Here is a 24,414-nt window from a genome sequence, read left to right as displayed (position 1 = left end):
CCCGAAAGGACTACGTTTCCCAGGAGGCAGTGCGGCACGGCGAGCGGGAGCCAAAAAAGCCTGGGCTTTCTGGGCGATAGCTCTGTGGCGTGTCCCGGGCTCTGGGCTTGTGCTGCTGTCTGCTGCTCTTCGGCGGGCGAGAGGTCGCGGACTCAGTGCTGCTGGCGTAAACCCTACTCCACGTTGAGCCGAGCGAGGCGGGCGGCGACCGGGCCCCACCATGGCCGCGAACGTGAGTGTCTCCTGGTCCGCCGGCCACACCCAGGCCTCCCGGTCCTCCGGCCCCCTCTTCCCGCGGGCGTGTCGCGGCCCCCTGCCCGGTGGTCCCCTCCGTCCAGCCCGCCGGCCTCACTCTCACGCCCGTGTCCGCGCCTTCCGGCAGCTGTGCCGTCTGTCTTGCTCAGCGCGGGCCGACTCCTTCGGTCCCGCGGTGTTGGGGACCGGGCCTCTGGTCCGTGGCTCCGCCTCGGGGTCCTCTGGCGCGGGGCCCCTCCCCGCAGCCCTTCCCTTCGTTCCCGGTTCCCTCCTGGACCTTCGGGGTTGTCACGTGTGCGGACTTGGAGGGCCGGACGGGGCCGCAGAGAGGTGGCCAGTCCACGGGGGCGGTGGGGAAGCCGATCCGCCCGGGTGGAGCTGTCCAGCGACGTGCTGTTACGGGGCGGGCGGTGAGCTCCGTGCCCAGAGGGATATGTAAGACCGGGGCTGTTATGATACAGGAGCGCAGGCCAGGTGGGGAGCAGAGACTTCAGGGCGGCGGGCAGAGGGGGGCATTTCCCTACGGCCGGGCGCTCGTCCTCCTAGCAGGGGTTTAGTTGCAGAGCCCCTCGCTGAATGTGGTGCCCCTGGAAAGGCTGCTGGCCTACTGCCAGGAGCCAGCCTTTCTCAGGAACCTTTCTATTTAAGCCAAACATTCATTCAACAAACCGAGGGGCACCTCCCACCAGGGTGTTGGGCGAAGAAGGAGCTGGTGACTCAGGCTCTGCTCCTCTGTGAAAGTGTCTGGAGCCAGCTCGGAGCCCTGCCAGCCTGGGCACTCCCTCCCTCTTGCTTTGGTTGAGTGTCCTAGCCACTCTCCGCTGCTCTGTTACACCCTTCCAGGCTCCTCCTCTGTCCCTAAGCGTCCTCTCTGCTTCCCACACCCCCTGAGAAGCCAGGGCTTTCGTCACCCACGGCCCCAGTACACCTTGCCTGGTTTAGAGTTGTTTGGGAGGCTGAGAAGCCTTAAGTGGTGCACCTAGAGGTGGTCCCCCAGATGCAGGGTCTGCCGGGGGAGGCCTGGGCTATGTCAGGAGACAGGTGTGCCCCAGACCACCACCACGATACCTTACAGATGGGGACTTCCCAGCAGGGGGACGCGCTTGCCCAGGGCCCCACAGCCAGCTTGGCGGGTCATGGGAAGGTGTGGCAGGCTTTGGAGTCAGGCCCACCTGGGGAAAGATCCAGATTCTTTCTCAGTAGCTATGTGACCTTAATTTCTTGGGATTTTTGTTTCCTCATGGGCCCAGTTACTGTGAAGTTGAAGGAAGACTCTGCTTTTAGCACAGTGCCTGGTGCACCGTAGGTCCTTAATTACATTAAAAAACAGTTTATCTTCAGTCCTGATGGGCAGAGAATCTTGGATACGTAGGGTCCTGATCTTTGCCAAAGAGTGTAGATGAATTTGGGTGTCCTCTGCCACCAAACCTTCGTTGACTCACCCTGTAGTGGGTGCACGTTTACAGGGACTGGGAGGCCCGGTGCGAAAGAAAGATCAGATGGTGGGCTGGGCAGGAAGGACACAGGGCTCTTAATCACCGTAAACTCCATCGAGTAATGGGGTTACTGTTGACATCTGTGCTTCATAAATGAGTAAACAGGATCAGAGGGGTAGAGCAGCTGACTCTGGGTTGCACAGGAAGTGATTTTCAGGACCTGAAAATCCTGGTAGGTCAGCCCCTATCCCGCCACACACTGCTCATTGCTTTTAAGCCTGGAGTAGGGGAGCGGGCAGGGAGGAAATCTTCCCTGTCTTTGTTTACTGGGAATTTGGTCTAGAATGTGGGCCGAGTGTGTCATGCCAGCCTGAGGATCACCTTCTTTCTTCTCTTGAAGGCCATCTTTGAGCCGCTTATCTTGATGTTGGCTGTTAGGGGTGGCTGAGGGGAGGCCCAGGAGGAAGCCAGGCCTTCCAGGGCCCAAGTTGGGGACTGGCTTCTTTTCCGTGCTGCGTGCCTACTCGGGCTCCCGGTGTTCAGCTCCTGTTGTGGCCCCAGGCGTGAGGAAGGCAGTCCGGAGTAGAGTGGCAGAGAGTGGCCCCCAGTTGCCCAGACAGGAGTCCTGAGTCCGCCTCTTAGAGGCTGTGTGGTGTGGACTGGTGCTGTAACGGCTGACCCCTGTTTTCCCACCTGTGACGTGCGGTCGTGATGGTGCCCACCTCCTGGGGCTTGTGCAGAACTGGCGTCTGATAGACTGGAGTGCTTGCCATTGCCATCATCATAATGGCTGGTGGTCACCTATCTGCCTGCAGCAAACTGCTCCACTGACGTTTCCAAATGGCCTGGAAAGTCAAGACCATCGGTGATGTTTGTGTTAGAGGAAACTGGGTATAGAAACAGGGGTCGAAGTCGAGGTGCCTTTTCAAAATGAGAGACTTGAATCCATGAATTAATGTTCAATTTGGCTGAGCAGAGGTAAGTTAACAACGGATAAAGCACTTGCTGTCTGTCGTGGTTGCAAAGAATCATTTATTTGATGTCCTTTTCAATAGACAAAATTTCTGTTATAATCCGTGATCTGTAGGGTTTTCTGGAAGCTGTAAAAAAAAAAACTTATTACCAACTTTGTTTTTTTAAGTGTCTCAATAAGACCCTGACAATAATGTAATGTGTCCCTTGAGCCACCACAGGGGAAAGTTTCCAAAAATACTGTTTTCCCCATGACCCATTTTCTCGGGTGCACAGAGTTAAAGGAGATACTTGCTGGGGTGACGGCAGCTGTGCTCCAGGTGTGAGCCTTGTGTGCTGTTTGTTTTTTAAATCAGGTCTAAACCGGATTTGGGTGGCGGGGTCAAAATTCCCCTTTTCGGGGCCGTGTCTGTCAGTGTCTTGAGCCTGTGGAAGGAACGCTTGCGCTGGGTTAGGAGCGTTCCCTGAGAGCCGCGGACGTTCTGAAGGGTGGACAGCTTGGGGGTTTAACCCCGCCTCAGCGCGCCGATGCCTTTAGCTTCCATGGCCTTGACCTTAGAACGCCCAGAGTTGTCAGCAGTGAACTGTTTTGGCAGTTGTAGAACGATAACTCTTCCGTTTTGTTTTTTTTTATTAGGTTGTCCTGAAGAGGTTAAACACCTCACTGTTTGCATAGCATTCCAGAGTGGGGTGTCACTCCAGAGGCACAGCGACTGTCAGTGTGAATATGTGTCACCGGGGTCGTTCGCTAGAGTTAAGGCAATTCATTCAGCTTGTGCTTTGTTTCCCGTAAATAAAAGCTTTTAATGATGCCCACTGTGGGCGTTACTGCATATCCATCTTGGTAACGTCCCTGCTCCTCCCTTAAGTAGGACCAGCTGTACATTAAATTAGAGATCAGCATTATCGATACGGGCTTCCTGGGAACAAGAAGGTGATCTAACCGGTTCACAAAATGCAGTCGTGGCTGTTTTCTAACTGTGGCACAGGCAGCAGAGCTGCAGGGCAGGGTTATTCCGTGGAACCCAGGTGGCACCAGGCAGTGACCCTCACGGGAAGCTGGGCAGCTCACCGAGCGGCGCTGCGGGTGGTGAGAGTGCGAAAGAAACTCAGCTGAGTGCGGCCATGAACCGAGAGGGCAGCGCGTTCCTCGGGGCCTTCCAGGAGAGCTGTGGCCGAAATGGCCCTTGTACAGGAGGGAGTCCCTTGGCTGCCGAGTCTAGTTTGAGAGCCTAAAGCAAGTCATGAAACAGTTTTGTAAAAGCGTCAGTTATGTATAGACATAACTGTGTATAAATGACAGAAGACTTAAAATCTTGGTTAAAGACCTGATTACAGTTGTCAAGGAAACTGGCTATTTATGTAGCATACAACATTTTAAGAGAGTAGCCAGAATCATGACTGACACATACCAGAAGATTTCAAATTTTAGGAACTTCCTACAAGTTCTAGAATGTTTATATTAATATATTTATCCACACAATATGACCTAAGAATTTATCATTACTCAGTGTTTCCCATGTAATGTAACATACCAAATGAGCCCAATTAGCTTAATATTTCTCTTTGAGATGTTCAGGGGTTTTCTGAAGCATCCCAGAGTTAGCTGGAGGTCAAAAGAGCTTCATTGAGAGTGCTGATAGCCGAGCTGTTCTTCACTCACCTTCTTACTCCCACTCCAAATCCTGGAGCTCGCCAAACACATCGGGCAGAAATATTCCTTGTTTGGGGTAAATGGGCAGGGGAGAAGTTGTTAATCTTCTATGTCTGAGTCAGGGATTTGACTTGCCCTCTCACGCTCACTGAGCATCCTTGAGAAGGAAGGGGATGCAGGATTCTGGAAGCTGCACCCATCACCTGCCACCCAGGTGTCTGTTTGCTTTGAGGTGTGACTCCAAAGGAGTGAGGTAGGCGATTGCTAATCAACATACCAGCTCCAATCTCTGGGGCCTCGGATAGAACACGGCATCCCAGAAGACTGCTGTTACCCAAGCGATTGGGTAACTTTCTTGGGAGTTACTTCCAGAGTCTGCAGCAAGTTCTTCTGAGTTTATTCTGTGTTGGTGATTTTCTTTGGAGGAGAGCTTACTTTTTTTAGGAATCACTAAAATCCAATTGGAATAAAATGGATCAATACAACTTGAGGTTAAAAAATAATCTAATAATTTGTACAAAAGAAAGAAATTGAAAGTACCAGTAGATGCCCTAGCTTCATGGTTAAGAACATGGGTCGTGATCTTTATCATTTGGGTTCAAAGCCAGCCTCTGCCACAGCTACTGCTAGCCCCGCAAACTTGATCAGGTTGCTTAAACTTTGTGCCTTACTTTTTCTCATCTGTAAAATGGGATCCTACCTCACAGAGTTGTTATGAGGATTAAATTATACATTAACGCATAGAAAGGGCTCAAATCTTCATTGTTAGTGTTGGAGTCCTTGTGCAGCCCATACTGGCTTGGAGGCTATTAAAAAAAATTCTGGAAATGTTTTGGACCGTGGCGGTGGCATGATAATATCAAGTCTAGAGCTTCCCAACTTGGCCGTTTCAAATAATGTATTTGGATGTATGTATGGGGCTTCCTTGGAGGCTCAGAGGGTGAAGAATCTGCCTGCAAGGCAGGAGAGCTGGGTTCAATTCCCTGGATCAGGAGGACCCCCTGGAGGAGGAAATGGCAACCCATTCCAGTATTCAAGCCTGAAGAATTCCATGGACGAAGGAGCCTGGTGGGCTACAGTCCATGGGATTGAAAAGAGTCAGACATGGCCGAACGACTAAGCCTTTCACTTTCACATTCATGGTTACTTTAAAGTGGGTTTCCAAACTTTACCTTCTGCTGATCACCCCAGGATGATGCCAGCCTAGCCCGTTTTCTCCCCACTTTACCCACATTGCAGGTCCTCCCTTACTAGAAGGTTTCTTTTGCATTTTGTAAGGCCGATTGGGAAACAAAGGGAGGGAAGGGAGGTCTGAGGGCAGTTTGTTGTTGTTTAGTCACTAAGTCACGTATGACTCTTGCAATCCCATGGACTTTAGCTCACCAGATTCCTCTGTCCATGGGATTTCCCAGGCAAGAATATTGAAGCAGGTTGCCATTTCCTCCTCCAGGGGATCTTCCTGGTCCAGGGATTGAACCCACATCTCCTGCACTGGTAGGTGGATTCTTTACCACTGAGCCACCAGGGAAGACCATGGGGGTAATAGCCTGCTCCATTATTTCCATATGGGAAGAGCTTAGGGGTTCCAGAATGATTGGAAATGGGGAAAATGAAACTGTACTTGACATTGGACATGTCTACTGCCAATGCTGAAGACTGAGGGGAAGCTCACTTCCCCTGCTCCCCCTTGGCACCTGCAGAGGGAGTTTTGGAGTACAGTTCTATGACTTTTAACCCATGAATAGGTTTGTTAGCCACCACCACAATCAGGGGGGTTTCCAACTGGCTCAGTGATAAAGGGGCTTCCCTGGTGGCTCAGATGGTAAAGAATCTGCCTGCAATGCAGGAAACTCAGGTTCAACCCCTGGTTTGGGAAGATCGCCCAGAGAAGGGAATGGCAACCCACTCCAGTATTCTTGCCTGGAAAATTTGGGGTTGCAAAGAATGGGACACGAAAACAAAACAAAACAAAACAAAAACAAAACAAACAAAAAAAAGAGCTTCATTAAGAATTTGATTTGATAGAACAAATAATTTCACAATTTGTATGGAAATACAAAAAACCTCGAATAGCCAAAGCTATCTTGAGAAAGAAGAAGGGAACTGGAGGAATCAACCTACCTGACTTCAGGCTCTACTAGAAAGCCACAGTTATCAAGACAGTATGGTCCTGGCACAAAGACAGAAATATAGATCAATGGAACAAAATAGAAAGCCCAGAGATAAATCCACGCACCTATGGACGCCTTATCTTTGACAAAGGAGGCAAGAATATACAATGGATTAAAGACAATCTCTTTAACAAGTGGTGCTGGGAAGTCTGGTCAACCACTTGTAAAAGAATGAAACTAGAACACTTTCTAACACCATACACAAAAATAAACTCAAAATGGATTAAAGATCTCAACGTAAGACCAGAAACTATAAAACTCTTAGAGGAGAACATAGGCAAAACACTCTCCGACATACATCACAGCAGGATCCTCTATGACCCACCTCCCAGAATATTGGAAATAAAAGCAAAAATAAACAAATGGGACCTAATTAAACTTAAAAGCTTCTGCACAACAAAGGAAACTATTAGCAAGGTGAAAAGGCAGCCTTCAGAATGGGAGAAGATAATAGCAAATGAAGCAACGGACAAACGACTAATCTCAAAAATATACAAGCAACTCCTACAGCTCAACTCCAGAAAAATAAATGACCCAATCAAAAAATGGGCCAAAGAACTAAATAGACATTTCTCCAAGAAGACTTACAGATAGCTAACAGACACATGAAAAGATGCTCAACATCACTCATTATCAGAGAAATGCAAATCAAAACCACTATGAGGTACCATTTCACGCCAGTCAGAATGGCTGCAATCCATAAGTCTACAAGCAATAAATGCTGGAGAGAGTGTGGAGAAAAGGGAACTCTCTTACACTGTTGGTGGGAATGCAAACTAGTACAGCCACTATGGAGAACAGTGTGGAGATTCCTTAAAAAACTGGAAATAGAACTGCCTTATGACCCAGCAATCCCACTGCTGGGCATACACACTGAGGAAACCAGAAGGGAAAGAGACACGTGTACCCCAATGTTCATCGCAGCACTGTTTATAATAGCCAGGACATGGAAGCAACCTAGATGTCCATCAGCAGATGAATGGATAAGAAAGCTGTGTAACATATACACAATGGAGTATTACTCAGCCATTAAAAAGAATACATTTGAATCAGTTCTAATGAGATGGATGAAACTGGAACCTATTATACAGAGTGAAGTAAGCCAGAAAGAAAAACACCAATACAGTATATTAATGCATATATATGGAATTTAGAAAGATGGTAACAATAACCCTGTGTACGAGACAGCAAAAGAGACACTGACGTATAGATCAGTCTTATGGACTGAGGGAGAGGGTGGGGAGATTTGGGAGAATAGCATTGAAACATGTATAATATCATGTATGAAACGAGTCGCCAGTCCAGGTTCGATGCATGATACTGGATGCTTGGGGCTGGTGCACTGGGACGACCCAGAGGGAGGGTATGGGGAGGGAGGAGGGTTCAGGATGGGGAACACAGGTATACCTGTGGCGGATTCATTTTGATATTTGGCAAAAGTAATACAATATTGTAAAGTTTAAAAAAAAAAATTTGATTTGAGGAAGTTTGTGAAAGATATGAAAAGGTTTTAAATGTTTGACTAAGTAGGATCATAAGTCACTGTGAAACTATTTATTCGCTTCAACCAAAGGGATAATAAAAAGATTTCAAAAGTAAATGACAGAGAGCTACATCAGATAAGTTAGAGGTAAAGAAACTCTCTAATCTTTACCAAAACCAGATCAGTGTTTCAAGAATGCTTTGTCCTCTTCACAGATAAAAAAGTTGGTTTTCACCATTTTACCTTTATTATTAAAATTCATTCGTTTAATTAAATTTAATCTGATCTTAGTAAGTCCTGGCCATGTACAAAAACTTTTTTCAGGGTTCCGTTTTTAAAATATATGTTACTTTATAGTTCAGTCTTTGAGTGAAGCGCAGATTATATTTATTAATAGTCTCAAACACATTTAGTCTGTGTGTGTGTGTGTGTGTGTTGCTCAGTCATGTCTGACTCTGCTACCCCATGGGCAGCCAGTCTCCTCTGTCCATGGGACTCTCCAGGCAAGAACACTGGAGTGGGTGCCGTAAAAGTAAGTAAGTAAAGACTTATGTAGCACTTAATCTTCCAGTATTTTCTTATTCAGAAAACAGTCTAGACATTCAGTGAATTCCATCATTTGGGCACCCCACTCCGGTACTCTTGCCTGGAAAATCCCATGGACAGAGGAGCCTGGTAGCCTATAGTCCATGGGGTCGTGAAGAGTCAGACATGACTGAGCGACTTCACTTTCATGCACTGGAGAAGGAATGGCAACCCACTCCAGTGTTCTTGCCTGGAGAATCCCAGGGACGGCGGAGCCTGGTGGGCTGCCGTCTATGGGGTCCCACAGAGTCGGACACGACTGAAGCGACTTAGCAGCAGTAGCAGCAGCAGAACTCTAAAATTTCAAATCCCCCCAAACTGGGAGAAACTGTTTTTACATGTGAAAGTGAAAGTCACTTGGTTGTGTCTGACTCTGCGACCCCATGGACTGTACGTTCCATGGAATTCTCCAGGCCAGAATACTGGAGTGAGTAGCCTTTCCCTTCTCCAGGGGATCTTCCCAACTCAGGAATCAAACCAGGGTCTCCTGTATTGCAGGTGGATTCTTTACCAACTGAGCTACCAGGGAAGCCCTGTTTTTGGGTACATATATCCTAAAACAAAATTATTCTTAAAAGAATTCACTCCAAAACTTATTCATTATTTATGAAAATATTACCATACCAAGTTAATTTTCTTGTTGACACATTTTATAATCACAATAACATGAGCATGTTAACTTTCAGGAAACCTGGGTACAGCTAAAATATTACACTTAATGATGAGTGTAAATCCATGTCTGTATTAATTAGACCATCAATTTTAACTTGTTTTCTTCCATTAAAGATTAATCCTAGATTATGTGATCCTTTGACAGTTTGGGCTAGTTTAAGTAAAATATTTGATTTGTAAACATTTACTTTGAAATTAATTAAGTAGAACTCTTTTACATTAACGTTGATAGTAACCTCTGAAGTTAGAGATGAATCATACTTGTGTATACAGACGTACATATATCCAGATACACACAGAAATAGCTGTTCTGCTTGAGTTTTACAAAGATCTGTTTTCACACACACATACACACCCCCTTTTTTCCTTTTGAGTCTACTAATTAAGCCAAGTAGACTCTAAAACTGGAAAGAAGAAAAAAGGTCGATCTTCATCCCAGTCCCCGAGAAGAAAAGTGCTAGAGAATGCTCAGACTGTCGGATGGTCGCGCTCACTCCCCACGCTAGTAAGCGTGTGCTCAGCGCTCACTCCCCACGCTAGTAAGCGTGTGCTCAGCGCTCACTCCCCACGCTAGTAAGCGTGTGCTCAGCGCTCACTCCCCACGCTAGTAAGCGTGTGCTCAGCGCTCACTCCCCACGCTAGTAAGCGTGTGCTCAGAATCCTCTGAGCCAGGCCTCAGCAGGACTTGAATTGAGAACTTCCAGATGTACCAGCTTAGAAAAGGCAGAAGAACCAGAGATCAAATTGCCAACATTCATTGGATCATAGAGAAAGCAAGGGAATTCCAGAAAAACACCGACTTCTGTTTCATTGACTACATTAAAGCCTTTGACTGTGTGGATCATAACAAACTGTGACAAACTCTGGAAAAAAATGGGAATAACAGGCCAGCTTACTCGTCTGTTGAGAAACTTGTATGCAGCTCAAGAAGCAACAGTTAGAACCTTATATGGAACAACTGACTGCTTCAAAATTGAGAAAGGAGTATGACAAGGCTGTTTACTGGTACCATGCCTATTTAACTTAGGCACAGAGTACACCACACAAAATGCCGTGTGGTGTACTGGATGAGGGCTGGATGAGTTACAAGCCGGAATCAAGATTGCCAGGAGAAGTATCAACAACCTCAGATACACAGATGATACCACTCTAATGGCAGAAAGCAAAGAGGAACGAAAGAGCCTTTTGATGAGGGTGAAAGAGGAGAGTGAAAAAGCTGGCTTAATACTTTGGCCACCTAATGCGAAGAACTGACTCATTGTAAAAGACCCTGGTGCTGGGAAAGATTGAAGGCAGGAGGAGAAGGGGACGACAGAGGATGAGATGGCTGGATGGCATCACCGACTCAATGGACATGAGTTTGAGTAAACTCCGGGAGTTGGTGATGGGCAGGAAGGCCTGGCGTGCTGCGGTTCACGGGGTCGCAAAGAGTCTGACACGACTGAGCAACTAAACTGACTGAAAGCTCAGTGTTAAAGAAACTAAGATCATGGCATCTGTCCCATCACTTCATGGCAAATAGAGGGTAGGAAAGGTGGAAGCCGTGACAGATTTCCTCTTCTTGGGCTCTAAAATCACTGTGGATGGTGACTGCAGCATGAAATTAGAAGACAATTTCTTCTTGGAAGGAAAGCTGTGACAAACCTAGACAGTGTTTTAAAAAGCGAAGACGTCACTTTGCTGACAAAGGTCCATCTAGTCAAAGCTATGGTCTTTCTAGTAGTTATGTACAGATATGACAGTTGGACCATAAAGAAGGCAGAATGCCAAAGAATTGATGCCTTTGAAATGTGGTGCTGGAGAAAACTTTTTGAGAGTCCCTTGGACTGCAAGGAGATCAAACCAGTCAATCCGAAAGGAAATCAACCCTGAATACTCATCGGAAGGACTGATGTTGAAACGGAAACTCCAGTACTTTGGCCACCTGATGTGAAGAACTGACTCACTGGAAAAGACCCTGATGCTGGGAAAGACTGAAGGCGGGAGGAGAAGGGGGTGATAGAGAATGAGATGTCTAGATGGCATCACCGACTCAATGGAGATGAACTTGGGCAAACTCCAGGAGATGCTGAAGGACAGAGAGGCCTGGCATGCTAAGCCAAGACTGTAGACTCAAGGCAGTGTGGGCTGTGTTCACATTTCAGGAACATGATAAGGATTATAACTTCAGGCTTTCTCCTAGGAATGCTTCTGAATTTGGAACAGATGTTTTACCAAGCCAGCTTTCTCTACGGTGTTGGAACATCTAAGAAGCTCCCTCCTGGCCATTCAAGAGTCATGTGTTTGCAGGCATTGGTTTTGTCATGAAGCCAGCCAGGAGGCCTTTCGGCCTTTGAGGGACGGTTTCCCGTTATTACTTTGGCAGCCCAGTTCAGATAGGATCTCGACAACTTTCTGAGGGCCCTGTGATGGAACGTTCCCCTGGGGTGGGCTTGGCTCTCCTGTGTCTCGGCTTCTCCCTCCAGCAGTTGAGCATGCTGCAGGGGCTGGGAGTGCCGGGTGGCCAGCCGCCACCGCTGCCCAGCGAGCAGAACTGACTTGGTGGCTGTAGTGGGCCCTGTGGGGCCACTGCACGTCTCAGGGACGGATGCTCAGGCACTTCTGCTGGGTCCTCCGCTGCCTGGGAGCTGCTCCTGGCTGAGGAGCAAGTGTCCCTTAACTGTGGAGCTGTGCAGGCTCAATCTCTCATTCCACCAGCGGTTTGTTCACACCATATATGCAACAGTCTTTCCAATTTAAGTCAGTCTGTTAAGAAAGACCAGAGAGCCCCGTTCACTCCAAAGCACATCCCAGGTCTCTGCCTAGGAGACAGTCCAGTAACCCTTTTAAGACTCCAAGTCCCAAGAGGAACAGCTTGAGTAAAACTCAGAGTGGGATTTAAAGCGATGATGTCCAGGTGTCAGGAGAACTCAGGAGAACTCTCGAAAGCACCGAAGGAACACAGAGAAGCTGGTGGTGCCCCAGGGGCCCGTGCTGGTACCAGGCCCCAGTTTGGGGTGGACTCCAAGTGTCCTCTGGTGGATGCGTCTGACAGCCCCCCAACTACGCCAATCAAAAGTGGATGAAAATTTAGTTAATCAAATCAAGAAGAAAAAGGCATTTTATTTGAGCCAAACAGGATTGTAACCCTGGACACAGCCTCCCAGAAGCTCTGAGAACTCTCACCTGCTGGAAGGTGAAGACACAGTTGTGCGCATTGCTGGGACAGGGTCACACACGAAAGGGGTACACAGATGGTTTACACACGGTTCACCAGGGACACAGAGGCCAGGGAGGTACGCATACAAAGCGAGTGGTCAGTCACCGTGGCCCCTCGCAGAGCTGCGAAAGAACGCTGCTCTTTTAAGAAGTTTCACTGCAGACGTCAGAAGAAAGGGGAGAAGGTCCTTATGGTTGAGCAGGCGCCCCCGTCTTTGATGCAGATGCAGACTGCGTGTTAGGGAGCGGGGAGACCCACACGGCACAGAGTTTTCTGTTCAGATTTTCATGTCCTGCCCTCAGGTAGAAATTACGTGTCACCAGCTTGTAAATGAGTGTTCACAGAAGCATTGCTCATAATCGCTAGGAACCTGAAGTATCCAAGGTATCCATTGACTGGTGAGTAAATTGACAGATGTGGAATTCTACTCGGCCACAAGAAGGAGCGGACTCCTGATGCCATGACACAGGTGGCCCCAAGCGTTAGGCCAAGTCCGGGAATCTGGACAGAAGCAGCTCATGCTGTGTCACGATCCATTCGTACCACGTTCGGGAAGAGGCAGGACTGAATCGCAGTGATACAGATTCAGATCGCTGTTACCTCTGGGCGGTGGGGAGACGGGGTACTGGCAGGGAGGGGGCACAGGGAGCTTTCAGGCGAGAGACATATTTTGTGTGTTGACGAACACGGCTCTGCACTTGTCAAAACTGAACACTCAGTCTGTGCGTTTGACTGAGTGTAAATGCAGTTTGTTTTTTGAAAACCAGTTTCCTTTTTGTGTTTTTCAGTATTCCAGTACGAGTAACAAGAAAGATCACGTCAGAATCACAAACAAGTCCCAGCCGGGCTTCTTGGAGCGGCTGAGCGAGACCTCGGGTGGAATGTTTGTGGGGCTCATGACCTTCCTGGTCTCCTTCTACTTAATCTTCACCAATGAGGTATGATGTTCGGGGTCCCTCTGTGCAGAGTGAGGGTCCCTGCAGCATCTCAGTGCAGAGGCTGGATATGGTAATAAGGGTCAAGATTTTATGGGGATGAGGGTTGAGTCAGTCAGTTCATTGTGTTGGGCTCCACTTCACGACGAACAGAGGCAGGAGGGGAAGTGGATCAATTCACGTACCTGAAATGGGGTGAAAGAAAAGGTGAAAAGTGAAGTCGCTCAGTCGTGTTTGACTCTTTGCAGCCCCGTGGACTGTACAGTCCGTGGAATTCTCCTGGCCAGAATACTGGAGTGGGGAGCTATCCCTTCTCGAGCAGATCTTCCCAACCTGGGAATTGAACCAGGGTCTCCTGCTTTACAGGCGGATTCTTTACCAACTGAGCTGTTTAAACTCTGAAATGGGGACAGTCTCAGCCGCAGGCGTGGCTGGATCCAGGCATTCACGCTGGGCCCCTAGGAGCCTCCGTTTCTCCGTCTGTTGCCCATTTCTCTGTTGTTCAGCGGGCTCTTCCCCTGTGGTGGCAAAGGTGGCCCGGCAACTCCTGTGTCACATCCCAGCAGCTTAGCAACCCCAGAGAAAAGAGGACGCGTCTCTGTTTCTAAGTCAGTTTAGCCAAAGGCCCAGGGAGACTTCTGAGTGTCCTCAGTCCTCTCTGAACCACTCTGTGGGGCCAGTGAACACAGGATGCGGTTGGTGAGGCCTGGGTCACATTGAACAGCTGTGCCATCAGCCCTAGTGAAGCACATGGATGGAGGGGCGCAGGGCAGAGGCAGCCGCCGTTCTTCCTGGCGCAGCTGGTGCTGCGTGGGTGCGGGGAGGCCTGGAGAGCGGGCGTCCTGGGTTCTCCTTGCCCCGGGCAGCAGGCGTCCAGCAGCTGAAATCCTCTCTCTCCGGCGTGCACAGGGCCGCGCGTTGAAGACGGCGACCTCGCTGGCAGAGGGGCTGTCGCTGGTGGTGTCTCCCAGCAGCATCCACACTGTGGCTCCAGAGAACGAGGGGAGGCTGGTGCATGTCATCGGGGCCCTGCGGACGTCCAAGGTAGGCCGGTGGCACCCACTGACCGTGGGGGCTCGGGTACCTTGTGGGTGTCGTCTGGAGGCCTGGGCCTCAGAAACAGACTCCTGGTGTAAGTCGCGCTACACCACTCGGTGGCTGTGGACCCGTCTCTCCAGAGTCTCAGAGTCTTCCTCTGTCAAATGGGGAGAAACCTTGTAACAACCCGAGTGAGCTCTGCAGATCAGCCCAGATTCAGGGTCTCCCGTCCTGGCACGATGGCCCTTGGCCAGAGCCTCACACAGAGGCGCTTTAACAGTGATGATGGGCCTGCGTGCCTGGGGCAGCGTCTCCTGTCTGAAGACCCTTCACGCTGCCCGGCCCTGCAGCCCCGGGCTCGCACCCTGAGCCACGCGTGCAGCTTGGGTCACAGGCTCAGCTCTTGAGGCGGTGGCTCCGCTTGGCGCCCCACGAGCAGCGCAGAGTTCTCCGGGCTGGCCTGCCCTCTGGGCCTGTCTCTCCCCAGCCTGGCCTCCCTGAGCTGAGCGTTCTTGTCCTTTGTCTTCCTGGTCTGTTCCTCTGTGAAGCTCCTGTCTGATCCTAACTACGGGGTCCACCTCCCGGCCGTGAAGCTGCGGCGGCACGTGGAGATGTATCAGTGGGTGGAGACCGAGGAGTCCAGGTGAGGGGCCGGCTGGGGCTGCGGGAGGCACGGGGTTAGGGGGATGCGCAGCCGGCCTTCACTGCGGCACTGCTGAAGGCTACCGTGGGAAGTCTTCCTTTCAGAGGAACGTCAGATTGTCCCCCAGAGACTGGCCCATGGTCTCGATTGGAGGCGGCAGGGGTCTCCTTCGGAGTGCCTGGGGGAAGAAAGTGGCTGGGCTAGCTCCCAGGGATCGCCGTGTGTCTGGGCTGGTGTGGACCAAGCCTGCGCCGTATGGGGAGTCTGGCCTGGGAGCCCCGAGGCTGCTTCAGGCTGGATTCGCCCAGAGCTGGGGCTGCCTCGGGGGTGGCGGGCTGACTCGGGCGCCTGTGTTTTCCCCGCAGGGAGTACACGGAGGACGGGCAGGTGAAGACGGAGAGGAAGTACTCCTACAGTGAGTCGCGGGCCCTCCCTGCTCCCCGCAGCCTGTGTCTCTCCTTAGCCAGCATCAGGGTCCCCGCATGCTGGTCCTCGGAGCCCTGCTCCCCCGTCTATCCAGTGAGGCTCCAGGAGCTGCCAGGGGGTCCCGGGCTTGGATGAGAGGACGTGGGGCCGGCGGGCCTCAAACCTGAGGCTTACCGTGGTTTCCGCATGTTCTCTCTGCTCAAAACAGACACAGAATGGAGGTCGGAGATCGTCAACAGCAGAAACTTTGACCGAGAGATTGGCCACAAAAACCCCAGGTGAGAACCAGCCCCTGGCAGGTTCCCAGCCTCAGCGTCCTCATCTGAGTCATGGGGCTGAGTTACTTCTGTCTCGCGGGCTGATGAAACGTGGGCTAGGGTTCGGAGGCCCGCTCCGGCACTGTGAGCAGAGGCGGGGCCTGACGCCCCTGGCCCTAGGGGTGGTCAGTGGTGGGTGTGGGGAGACCGTCCCCAGGGCTTTCAGGAGCGGCTGCATTTGACACCCTCGTTCAGGGATCTGGCTGAGGACAGTTAGCTCAGGGGCAGGGGTCAGGGTGTTGAGACGGGCGTGACACTGGACAGGCCCCGTGTGGTCTGTGTGCTGTGATGAGCTGGGCAAGGCCAGGAAGGGCCTTGAACGTTCCCAGTGAGGCTTGGATGCTGGCGGGAAGGGTCTGGAGGGGAGGGTGTGAAGTCCATGGCAGGGCCGTCTGACGGCTGGGGGGCAGGGTGGGACAGGCTGGCAGGGGTCCAGGCAAGATCGTAAGAAGCTCTGGGCGACGGGAAGCCAGCGGAAGCTGCCCTTCCTCGGCAGGGGATGGGGTCGGGGAAAGACAAGACTGCGGGGCCGGGCTGGGCTGGGCTGGCAGGAGCCCCCTGGGTGCGGACCCTGCCCAGCACCTCCCCGGGGACCCAGGCAGCTCCCCTGGCACCCCACATCGCCAACAGCTCCCCCTGTCTCCCCAGCGCGATGGCCGTGGAGTCGTTCACCGCAACAGCCCCCTTTGTCCAGATCGGCAGGTTTTTCCTCTCGGCGGGTAAGTCTAGGGCCATTAGATGAGCCACCGTGGACCCAGAACCCTGCACTTCCACCCGGTCGCCTCCTAGGAGCCGGGGCCCTGCACTCATTCCTTGGGTGGTTAAAGGGGTCTCCCGCTGCCCTGGGCAGGGGTCGGCCAGCACTTCTCCAGCGTCATACTTTTGGGCTGGGGCCAAAGGGCAGGTCTGTCCCCAGGAAGGGGGGTCTGTGTGGAACCCCCCGAAACCTGTTCAGGGAGCAGCTGCCAGGTGTGGGTCCTTGCCGGGCTGAGCAGGCGGGGCTGAGAGCCCCTCCTCAGGCAGCCCTGGAGGGCAGCGCACACAAGGCCCCGCCTCCACTCCTGAGCCCCACGGGCCCCCGGCCCTGAGCCAGACCCCAGAGGGCCTCCCACAGAGAGGAGCTTGCAGGGGTCAGTGTGGCTGTGAGACTGCCACCGACACTCCTGGGGCTGCCCCCGGGCCAGACCCCGGAGGGCCTCCCACAGAGAGGGGCTTGCAGGGGTCAGTGTGGTTGTGAGACTGCCACCGACACTCCTGGGGCCCGCCCCCGGGCCAGACCTGACGAGAGAGAGAGGACCCCTGGGGCCACTGCGTCGAGGGGCAGGGCAGAGACCGCGTGAGCAGGGCCTGGCCTGTCGGTGGTGTGCTCTGGCCCGCAGTCGGTGCCAGCCATGTCAGGCAGCCCGGCCTCATGCTGCAGGGCAGCAGGGAGCCAGGCCGGGACGCAGGTGACGGGACCTGGGGAGCAGTGGCCACAGGGCTGAGGCCCTCCCGGGGCTGTGGTCACCGCCTGACGGGGTTGGCTTCCTGGAGGCGCTGGAGGCTGAAGGGGCTGGTCCTGTGGACGGACGGAGTTGGAGCAGGGACTCCGGGTGGGAGAGCGGGCATGCAGAGGCCCCGGGGGGACGAGCCGGCAGGTGGCCGCGCAGCCGGGCTTGTGGGGCTGGCTGGGAAGGCCATCAGGCTGCGGGTTTGCAGACGGGGCTGCAGTGGACACACTGTTTCTAACCACTGGCCTCTCAGGGCTCATCGATAAAGTGGACAACTTCAAGACGCTGAGCCTGTCTAAGCTGGAGGACCCGCATGTGGACATCATTCGCCGGGGGGACTATTTCTACCACAGTGAAAACCCCAAGTACCCCGAGGTACCCAGTGGGTTCGGGCGCTCCGATGGCAGAGGTCGGGGCCCCTGAGTCCCGCCCCCCCACAGTGCGGGAGAGTCCGAGCCGCGCTTCAGCTCCCATCGGGTTCCATGACTCACGGCTGCACTCGGCCGGCCGGCACTGGCGAGGGCGGAGGGAGGGGCTGTCTGCGCACTGGGGCTGCCTGGGTGCAGGTGGGGGTGGTGTGACCCCCTCGTGGGCAGGTGGGCGCCCTGGGCCCCAGCTTGGACTCCCACCTCCCTCACTCGCCTCTCTTCCACCCCAGGTTGGAGATCTGCGTGTCTCCTTCTCCTACGCGGGCCTGAGCAGTGACGACCCCGACCTGGGCCCAGCTCATGTGGTAAGCGGCTCCCCAGGCAGACAACGGGGGCCTTCCTGGGTGCAGACCCGGGCCCAAGTGCATGCTTAGGGCATACCCCTCCCCCTCGTGTGTGTGCATTTCCATGGGCCCCAGGCGGGGGAGTGGCGAGGGTCTCAGCGTGGTGCTTGAAGAGGTTCTTCCAGCCCTGTGCAGGTGCTTTCCCCGACCACTGACTTCTGCCCTGTAAATGCTCTGTCCTGCGCTCCAGACCCTGTCACCCCAGCCCCGCCTCCACCCCCCGCCCCCGGGTCCTCCCCAGGGCTGTGAAGAGAGCAGGCCAGCAGGAGCGCCTCCCCCAGGCCCACGTGGCGGCAGGGGCTGGGGCGGCCTGGGGCTCCCCACTGCCTTGGCGCACAGCGAGGAGGGCGCTGGCCCCGCAGCTCTGAGCCGGAGTTCTCTGACCAGGTCACCGTGATTGCCCGGCAGCGGGGCGACCAGCTGGTCCCCTACTCCACCAAGTCGGGGGACACCCTGCTTCTCCTGCACCATGGGGACTTCTCGGCAGAGGTGAGCAGCCGCGGTGCGCCTGTGCGCCGCGCTTCAGTGCTCTGGTCACCAGCCTGCCCCCAGGGTGGCAGAGCCAGGGCCGTGAGGCAGGAGAAGGCAATGGAAGGGGTGAGGGGTCCTTGTGTGTGCGGCCCGGCTGCCCTCCGAGAGAGGGAGCAGTGAACAAAGCAGAGAATCCCCCGGACCCCCCAAGATGCTCGGAGGTAACAGACGTGGTAACAGGAGCCTCCTTCGGCAGTGGGTGGCGAGCGACGTCTTTGCTGAGTCCCAAGTGAAGAGCCGGGTGGGTCAGTCTTGTCGCAGCCCAGGGCCCCCTTGCCGGGGCCGGGACGCCGAGTGGCCCTGTGCAGAGCGGGAGGCGAGCTGGGGGTGAGCTGGGGTGAAGGGGTGAGCTGTGCAGGACCAGGTGAGTGAGAGTGGGCACCCCCAGGGAGACCTGCACCCCCATCCGAAACAGGGTCAGCCCTCACCCACACCCCGAGGACAGGGCGCAGAGAGGGGCGTCTGGCCCAGCGCCTGCCGGCGGGGCGGCGTGGGACCCCTCGCTGTGACCACCTCCCCTCCCTGCTGGTCCTGCAGGAGGTGTTTCGTCGGGAACAGAAGAGCAACTCGCTGAAGACGTGGGGCCTGAGGGCGGCTGGCTGGGCTGCCATGTTCATGGGCCTCAACCTCATGACGCGGATCCTCTACACGCTGGGTAGGTGGGCACACAGGGCCTCTTTGGCCCCCACCACCCACTGGGTGTGCTCAGCCCCTGCTGTGACCTCAGGGCCTTGGGATGGGTGAGCCGGGGGTGGACGCTGGCCCCCAAGGCTGCAGTCTCCCTGCCCTGCCCACCGCACATCCCCTCAGCCTTCACCCCTTCACCCACAGCTGTGGAGCCGTGCTTGGGGGTTGGCCGGCTGGGAGAGCTCCAGGTTCCTTTCCTGCCTAGCCTCAGGTTCCTCACACCTAACTTGCTGAGTTTAGTGAAGAGCTTGGCAAATAGGAAACACTCAAGAGCCGTCATCCTTCACGCCCCACCCCCCAAACCCTGAACTAGACTTGAGACAGCCGCAGCAGGTCTGGAACGCAGGGGAGGCTGTGCCAGGCTGCTCATGGCCCCAGGTTGGCCTGCTTGAGCCCAGGCGCTCGGCTCAGGACCCAACCCCAGGGTGGGTGACTGGCGCTGGGCCTGGCTGCTGTGCAGGAGGATGGGGCTTCTCAGGGGGCTGAGTCCCATCCAGTCAGGTGGTTATGGTTCCCAGAAACCCCTCCTCCGCTTAGCCTTTCCAGCTGGGAGAGTCTGGCTGCAGCCCCCAGACAATCAGCCCATTTTACAGGCGGGAAGACTGAGGAGCAGTGGGGGTGGGGGAGGCCGCTTCCCCCAGATGGCGGAACCGCACCCAGGAACGCAACCTGCATGGTCACTAGGCCCATCGTGGCCACGACCTCGGTTAGGCCCTTTCCTCTCGGGGCCCAGTCCCCCCTCATCAGGTCTGTCTCGGGGGCTGCCCTCTGACTGGTTCACTCCACGCCAGAGGCTGAGCCTCTAGGGTCAGGACAGAGTGAGCGCACAGAGGGACTCGGTGCAGGGGAGGGACAAGGGAAGCTGCTAGCGGGGCGCCCGTCCACCCCGCCCCACCCTCCATTCCTGTGACAAGCACCTTCTGAGAGCCTGCTGCGTGACCATGGGCTGCGGGCCCTGGAGGCCATGCCGCCAGCAGGACGGGCAGGGTACCAGTCCTCTGGGCTTAGCGTGGTGGCCAAGAGCAGAGGCTCTGCACTCAGACAGCCTGGATTTAAATTGTGGTTCTGGCACCTTCTGGCTGTAAACTTAACTGCCAGGCCTCGGCGATCTTGTGGGTGAACCGAGGTTAGGAACGGCACTGGTGTACAGGAGGGCAGGGTTGGATGAGGTTCGTGGTCCCCCAGCCAGCGCCCACACACGAGCCCTGCTTGTTGCGGGGGCTGTCGGGCCCACGTGGGGCTGGACCCAGATGGGCCCCAGGCGGCCTGCGGGCCCCTGCATCTCACAGGCACCAGACCCCGGCCTCCTGGGAACTGAGTGCAGGCCCCCGGTGCGTGCGGGCCACGGGAGGCCTGCCTCAGCAGTCCACAGGCAAGGACAGGGCGACTGCAGAAGGGCTGATGGAGCCCACGTCGGGTGGCGGCCTGTGGGGGTCTCCGGGTGGGTGGCTCCTCCGGTCCATTGAGCCCTCACAGGTCCTCCCTGGAGCTGGCACACAGGCGACCGGTCACAGCTTGGGTGAGCAACAGGCTCCTCCAGGAAGGGCTGGGCGCCGAACAGGCCCGCGGGGGGTTCAGCCCTGCTGCTTTGTCGGGTAGCAGAGAGGTGCTCGCCAGCATCGCTCATCTGCCCCAGGGCACACCGGGGCTGGGCTGAGCCAAGCCATGGCCGTGCGTGGGGCTCTCCCGCGTGTGTCCCGCCGCTGCCTCTCCCTCCGCACCTGGTCCAGAGACAGGCGGGCTGCCGGCAGGGGGAGGGAGGAGCTGAGCCGGGGGCCTGGGAACCCTGACTGCCGCTCTCTCCCCACAGTGGACTGGTTCCCTGTCTTCCGAGACCTGGTCAACATCGGCCTGAAGGCCTTTGCCTTCTGCGTGGCCACCTCACTGACCTTGCTGACCGTGGCCGCCGGCTGGCTCTTCTATCGGCCCCTGTGGGCGCTCGGGATCGCTGGCCTGGCCCTGGTGCCCATCATCATTGCTCGGACTCGGGTGCCGGCCAAGAAGCTGGAGTGAGCGGGCGCAGTGCCCGCAGACACCCCCGCACCTCAGACCCGGGCCGCCCTCCCCTGAGCTGCCTGGGTCTCGGATTCCACACACACCCTGCCCTGGCCGTGCACACAGGCAGCGGGTTGGTGTCCGTCAGTTAGCCCTTCATGCCCCTTCTTGCAGTGGGCAGCTTTGCTGGCAGGAGGCAGCTCCTGTCTGGCAGCGTGACCTCCGCCTTCCTGCTTGTCTCCTTTCCCTCTCTGGGCACCACGTGGCCACCCGTGTCTCTTAGCTGATGTCTGTAAAGGTGGTGACACTCAGACCGGAGACGGTGCCAGGCCCTGCCACAGCCACCACCACACCAGGGTCCAGGACAAGGTGGCCTGGGCACCCCAAACCCACTCTGTGTGCGACTCAGCTGGGTGCTCAGAGGCCACGGGAGTCTGGATGAGGACCGTGGATGTCTGTCCGGCCTCCCACACATGTTGCGGTTTGGCAGAACCCTTTTGGTACGCAGGATCTTCGAAGGTCTGGTTACTTAGTTCTTATCGTTTCCTGTCTCTGCATGAAACTCCCTGACAAGGGGATTGTTTGGGGCGTTGTTAAGTGGGGGTTGTTTCAAATAAGACTTAAAAAACAAAACCCCTCCTGAATGATTCATATCTCAGACTGTTACACAAAAGCCCTCTGTGTTCTGTCTGTTGAAGTCAGTTCAGAGCATGGGAAGTTCGGTGGGGCTGTGACTTACCTGGTTGAGGAAGTTACCCATCCGTATTCTGGGTCCCTGGGAAGGTTTTCAAAGCTTCAGGTGCTTTGAAACCAGTGTTAGCAGAAGGCTTGTTTTCCCTCTGAGACGAGACGGGTGTCTCTGCGTCTGAAAGGCATTTCCTTTCTTCTGTGGCATCAAAACGCACTGTTTTCTTGAAGATGATTTTGTTATTCAGCTGTCCCAAGTGTGTTGCTTCACGTTGACCCCCTTGCGCACACACACAGCTCGACCACAGTCGGGCATCAGAGGCTGCGTGTCGGGAAGCTCTCGCCCAGCTCTGCTCACCACACGCTTTGCCGTTAGCACCCGGCCCCAAGTGGCTGCTCCTGGGGGCCTTATGTGTTCAGTGTCCACAGCTTTATTCCTAACTCAAATCCACCCACACTTAGTTCACAGTTTCTAAGTTTCCTAATGGCTTTCACACCCTTCGAAAGATAAAGTGTGTGGTAACGTCGATGTCTTAAGAGATGGTACGTCCTTTGACTATTTGGAACTTGCTATGCCTTGCTGGGGTGGCTGCTTTAGTGAGTGAGTAATCTCTCTCAGTGTCCTGGGGGACTTGTGGTGTAAATTGAGATTTTTCATGTACAAAACAGCCAGCCCCAGGGATGAGTTATCTGGGTTTAAGGACTGAAATAGTGTTCACTATTGCTTGTTAAATCAATGGTTTCTTCTATCAACTCCTAAAGGTGCGTTTGGAAAGCACAGCAACAAAATGATGGCCAAATACAAAATCCTTGACATCTGTGTGACTTTTTTCTAGTACAGATTTTAAGTTACTGCCAATTTCAAGTGTTCTTAAAGAACAAAAGAATGTTAATAAATATTTTGAGCATTTGGAAAATCATAATGAAACTTGTATTACCTTTGTATTTTTGATAAAAATTCAAAATAAACTTCTAAACATCTTTTGATATAGAACTTGCCATATTCCTTTTTGCATTCTTTCTGAAATTTCTATCATAAGAATTCAGCCATAGAGTTTATTTAGAACCTAGGAATTTTTGCAACTTATATATTGCTTTTAGTAGTTAAACTTGGTTTAAATTTTTTTAAACAGCACCTCGATATTTGTAGCACTTGAAAACCTTTGTTCTGTGTGGACCGAGTGTGGCTCCTGGCACCCGTCTGTAGATGGTTCTAGGAGGTGGGAGGGAGTGAGCGGGACCCAGCGCAGAAGGCGTCCCCCGCCTTGGCAGATGAGCTGTGTGGCACCTGCCATGACGGTGACCTGAGCCTCAGCCTCCTCCCCTGTGACGTGGGGGGTGTGTCTACCCCACGGGTGCTGGTGGGCACGGAGCGAGAGGAAGCCCACAAGCCCGTTCTGAAGCAGCAGACGGTTGCCAAGCGTCCATCCTGCAGTTTGAACGTCTTTTCCCCTTATTACAGGATTCGAGGCAGGTGAGTGCTAACTTTTCAGAACCCAAGGTTAGGCTCCATTTCCACAATGTGTCCCCAGGAGCTGCCTGCTGTCTGCCTGAAGAACAGGTTATTCCTGCAGAAAGCGGGCAGTGCTCGACTCCACTCCCAGAAAACAGGGCGCTCACCTGCAGGAGGGCGAGACCAAGCTCTGACTCAGAAAGTGCCACAGCTAGTGGTTTCCACGGCAACTCCCCGTGTTTCTCAACAAGAGCCTTCCTGCCAGTTCCTGCCACATGAGTCACACTCCAGAGGGTTTTGTTTGTTTCCCTTGGATAAAACAGACTCTGATTTTTAATGGCTACTATCAAGATTAAGTAATACCTCCTCAACTAAACAGAAAAATATTCCTCTGTTAACGCTACGTTCTCAGCCTGCGGGAAAACAAACTCCGATCTTTAATGTAGTCCTGATCTGTGTACCTGCTTCATGGACCAGACTTGTGGAGCTGTGAGCCACGCCAGTCAGCCCTAAAGGAAATCAACCCTGACTGTTCATTAGAAGGACTGAGGCTGAAACTCCAAGACTCTGGCCACCTGCTGCGAAGAGCCAACTCACTGGATAAGACCCTGATGCTGGGGAAGATTGAAGTCAAAAGGGGGCAACGGAGGATGAGATGGTTAGATGGCATCACTGACTCAATGGACAAGAGTTTGAACAAGCTCCGGGAGACAGTGAAGGACAGGGGAGCCTGGCGTGCTGCAGTCTGTGGGGTCACAGAGTCGACGACTGAGCGACTGAACACAACCGACCTGTGTACACAGCACTGTCACCCAGGTTTCCTTAGCTGATGCAAAATCTGAAAGATGTAGAGCCAAGCCTTTTTAGATAAATGCTTTATTTTTTTCTCAAAATGTTACAAAAGTTATTTCTCCTAAACATCTACAGTGTTCAGGGCTTTATACGTGGATCCAATAATGAATAAAATCTGGTTAAACACTGATCCATTCTTCCTAACTTTTAAGTCACGCCCT

At 53.8% G+C, this 24,414-nt stretch overlaps 1 protein-coding gene across 2 annotated transcripts; it reads left to right on the top strand.

The window, feature by feature from the left end:
- The first annotated feature begins 53 nt into the window (after positions 1–53).
- On the top strand, positions 54–24,383 carry TMEM43 (transmembrane protein 43). Of its 2 annotated transcripts, none has more exons than XM_070359284.1 (12): positions 54–232; positions 13,216–13,365; positions 14,272–14,406; positions 14,949–15,043; positions 15,409–15,458; positions 15,678–15,747; positions 16,435–16,505; positions 17,530–17,651; positions 17,935–18,009; positions 18,436–18,537; positions 19,117–19,234; positions 21,077–24,383. In XM_070359284.1, the coding sequence occupies exons 1-12, from the start codon at positions 221–223 to the stop codon at positions 21,277–21,279; spliced, it is 1,203 nt and encodes a 400-aa protein (XP_070215385.1). In that variant the 5' UTR covers positions 54–220; the 3' UTR covers positions 21,280–24,383. The 2 variants fall into 2 exon arrangements, with proteins under 2 accessions (XP_070215385.1, XP_070215386.1); XM_070359285.1 differs by lacking the exon at positions 54–232 and adding an exon at positions 601–729.
- The last annotated feature ends 31 nt before the right edge of the window (positions 24,384–24,414 follow it).

This window comes from Bos mutus, chromosome 22, assembly GCF_027580195.1.
Source record: "Bos mutus isolate GX-2022 chromosome 22, NWIPB_WYAK_1.1, whole genome shotgun sequence".
Lineage (NCBI taxonomy): Eukaryota > Metazoa > Chordata > Mammalia > Artiodactyla > Bovidae > Bos > Bos mutus.
The sequence above is the reverse complement of the archived record's forward strand: the minus strand, read 5'-3'. Positions and strand labels throughout refer to the sequence as shown.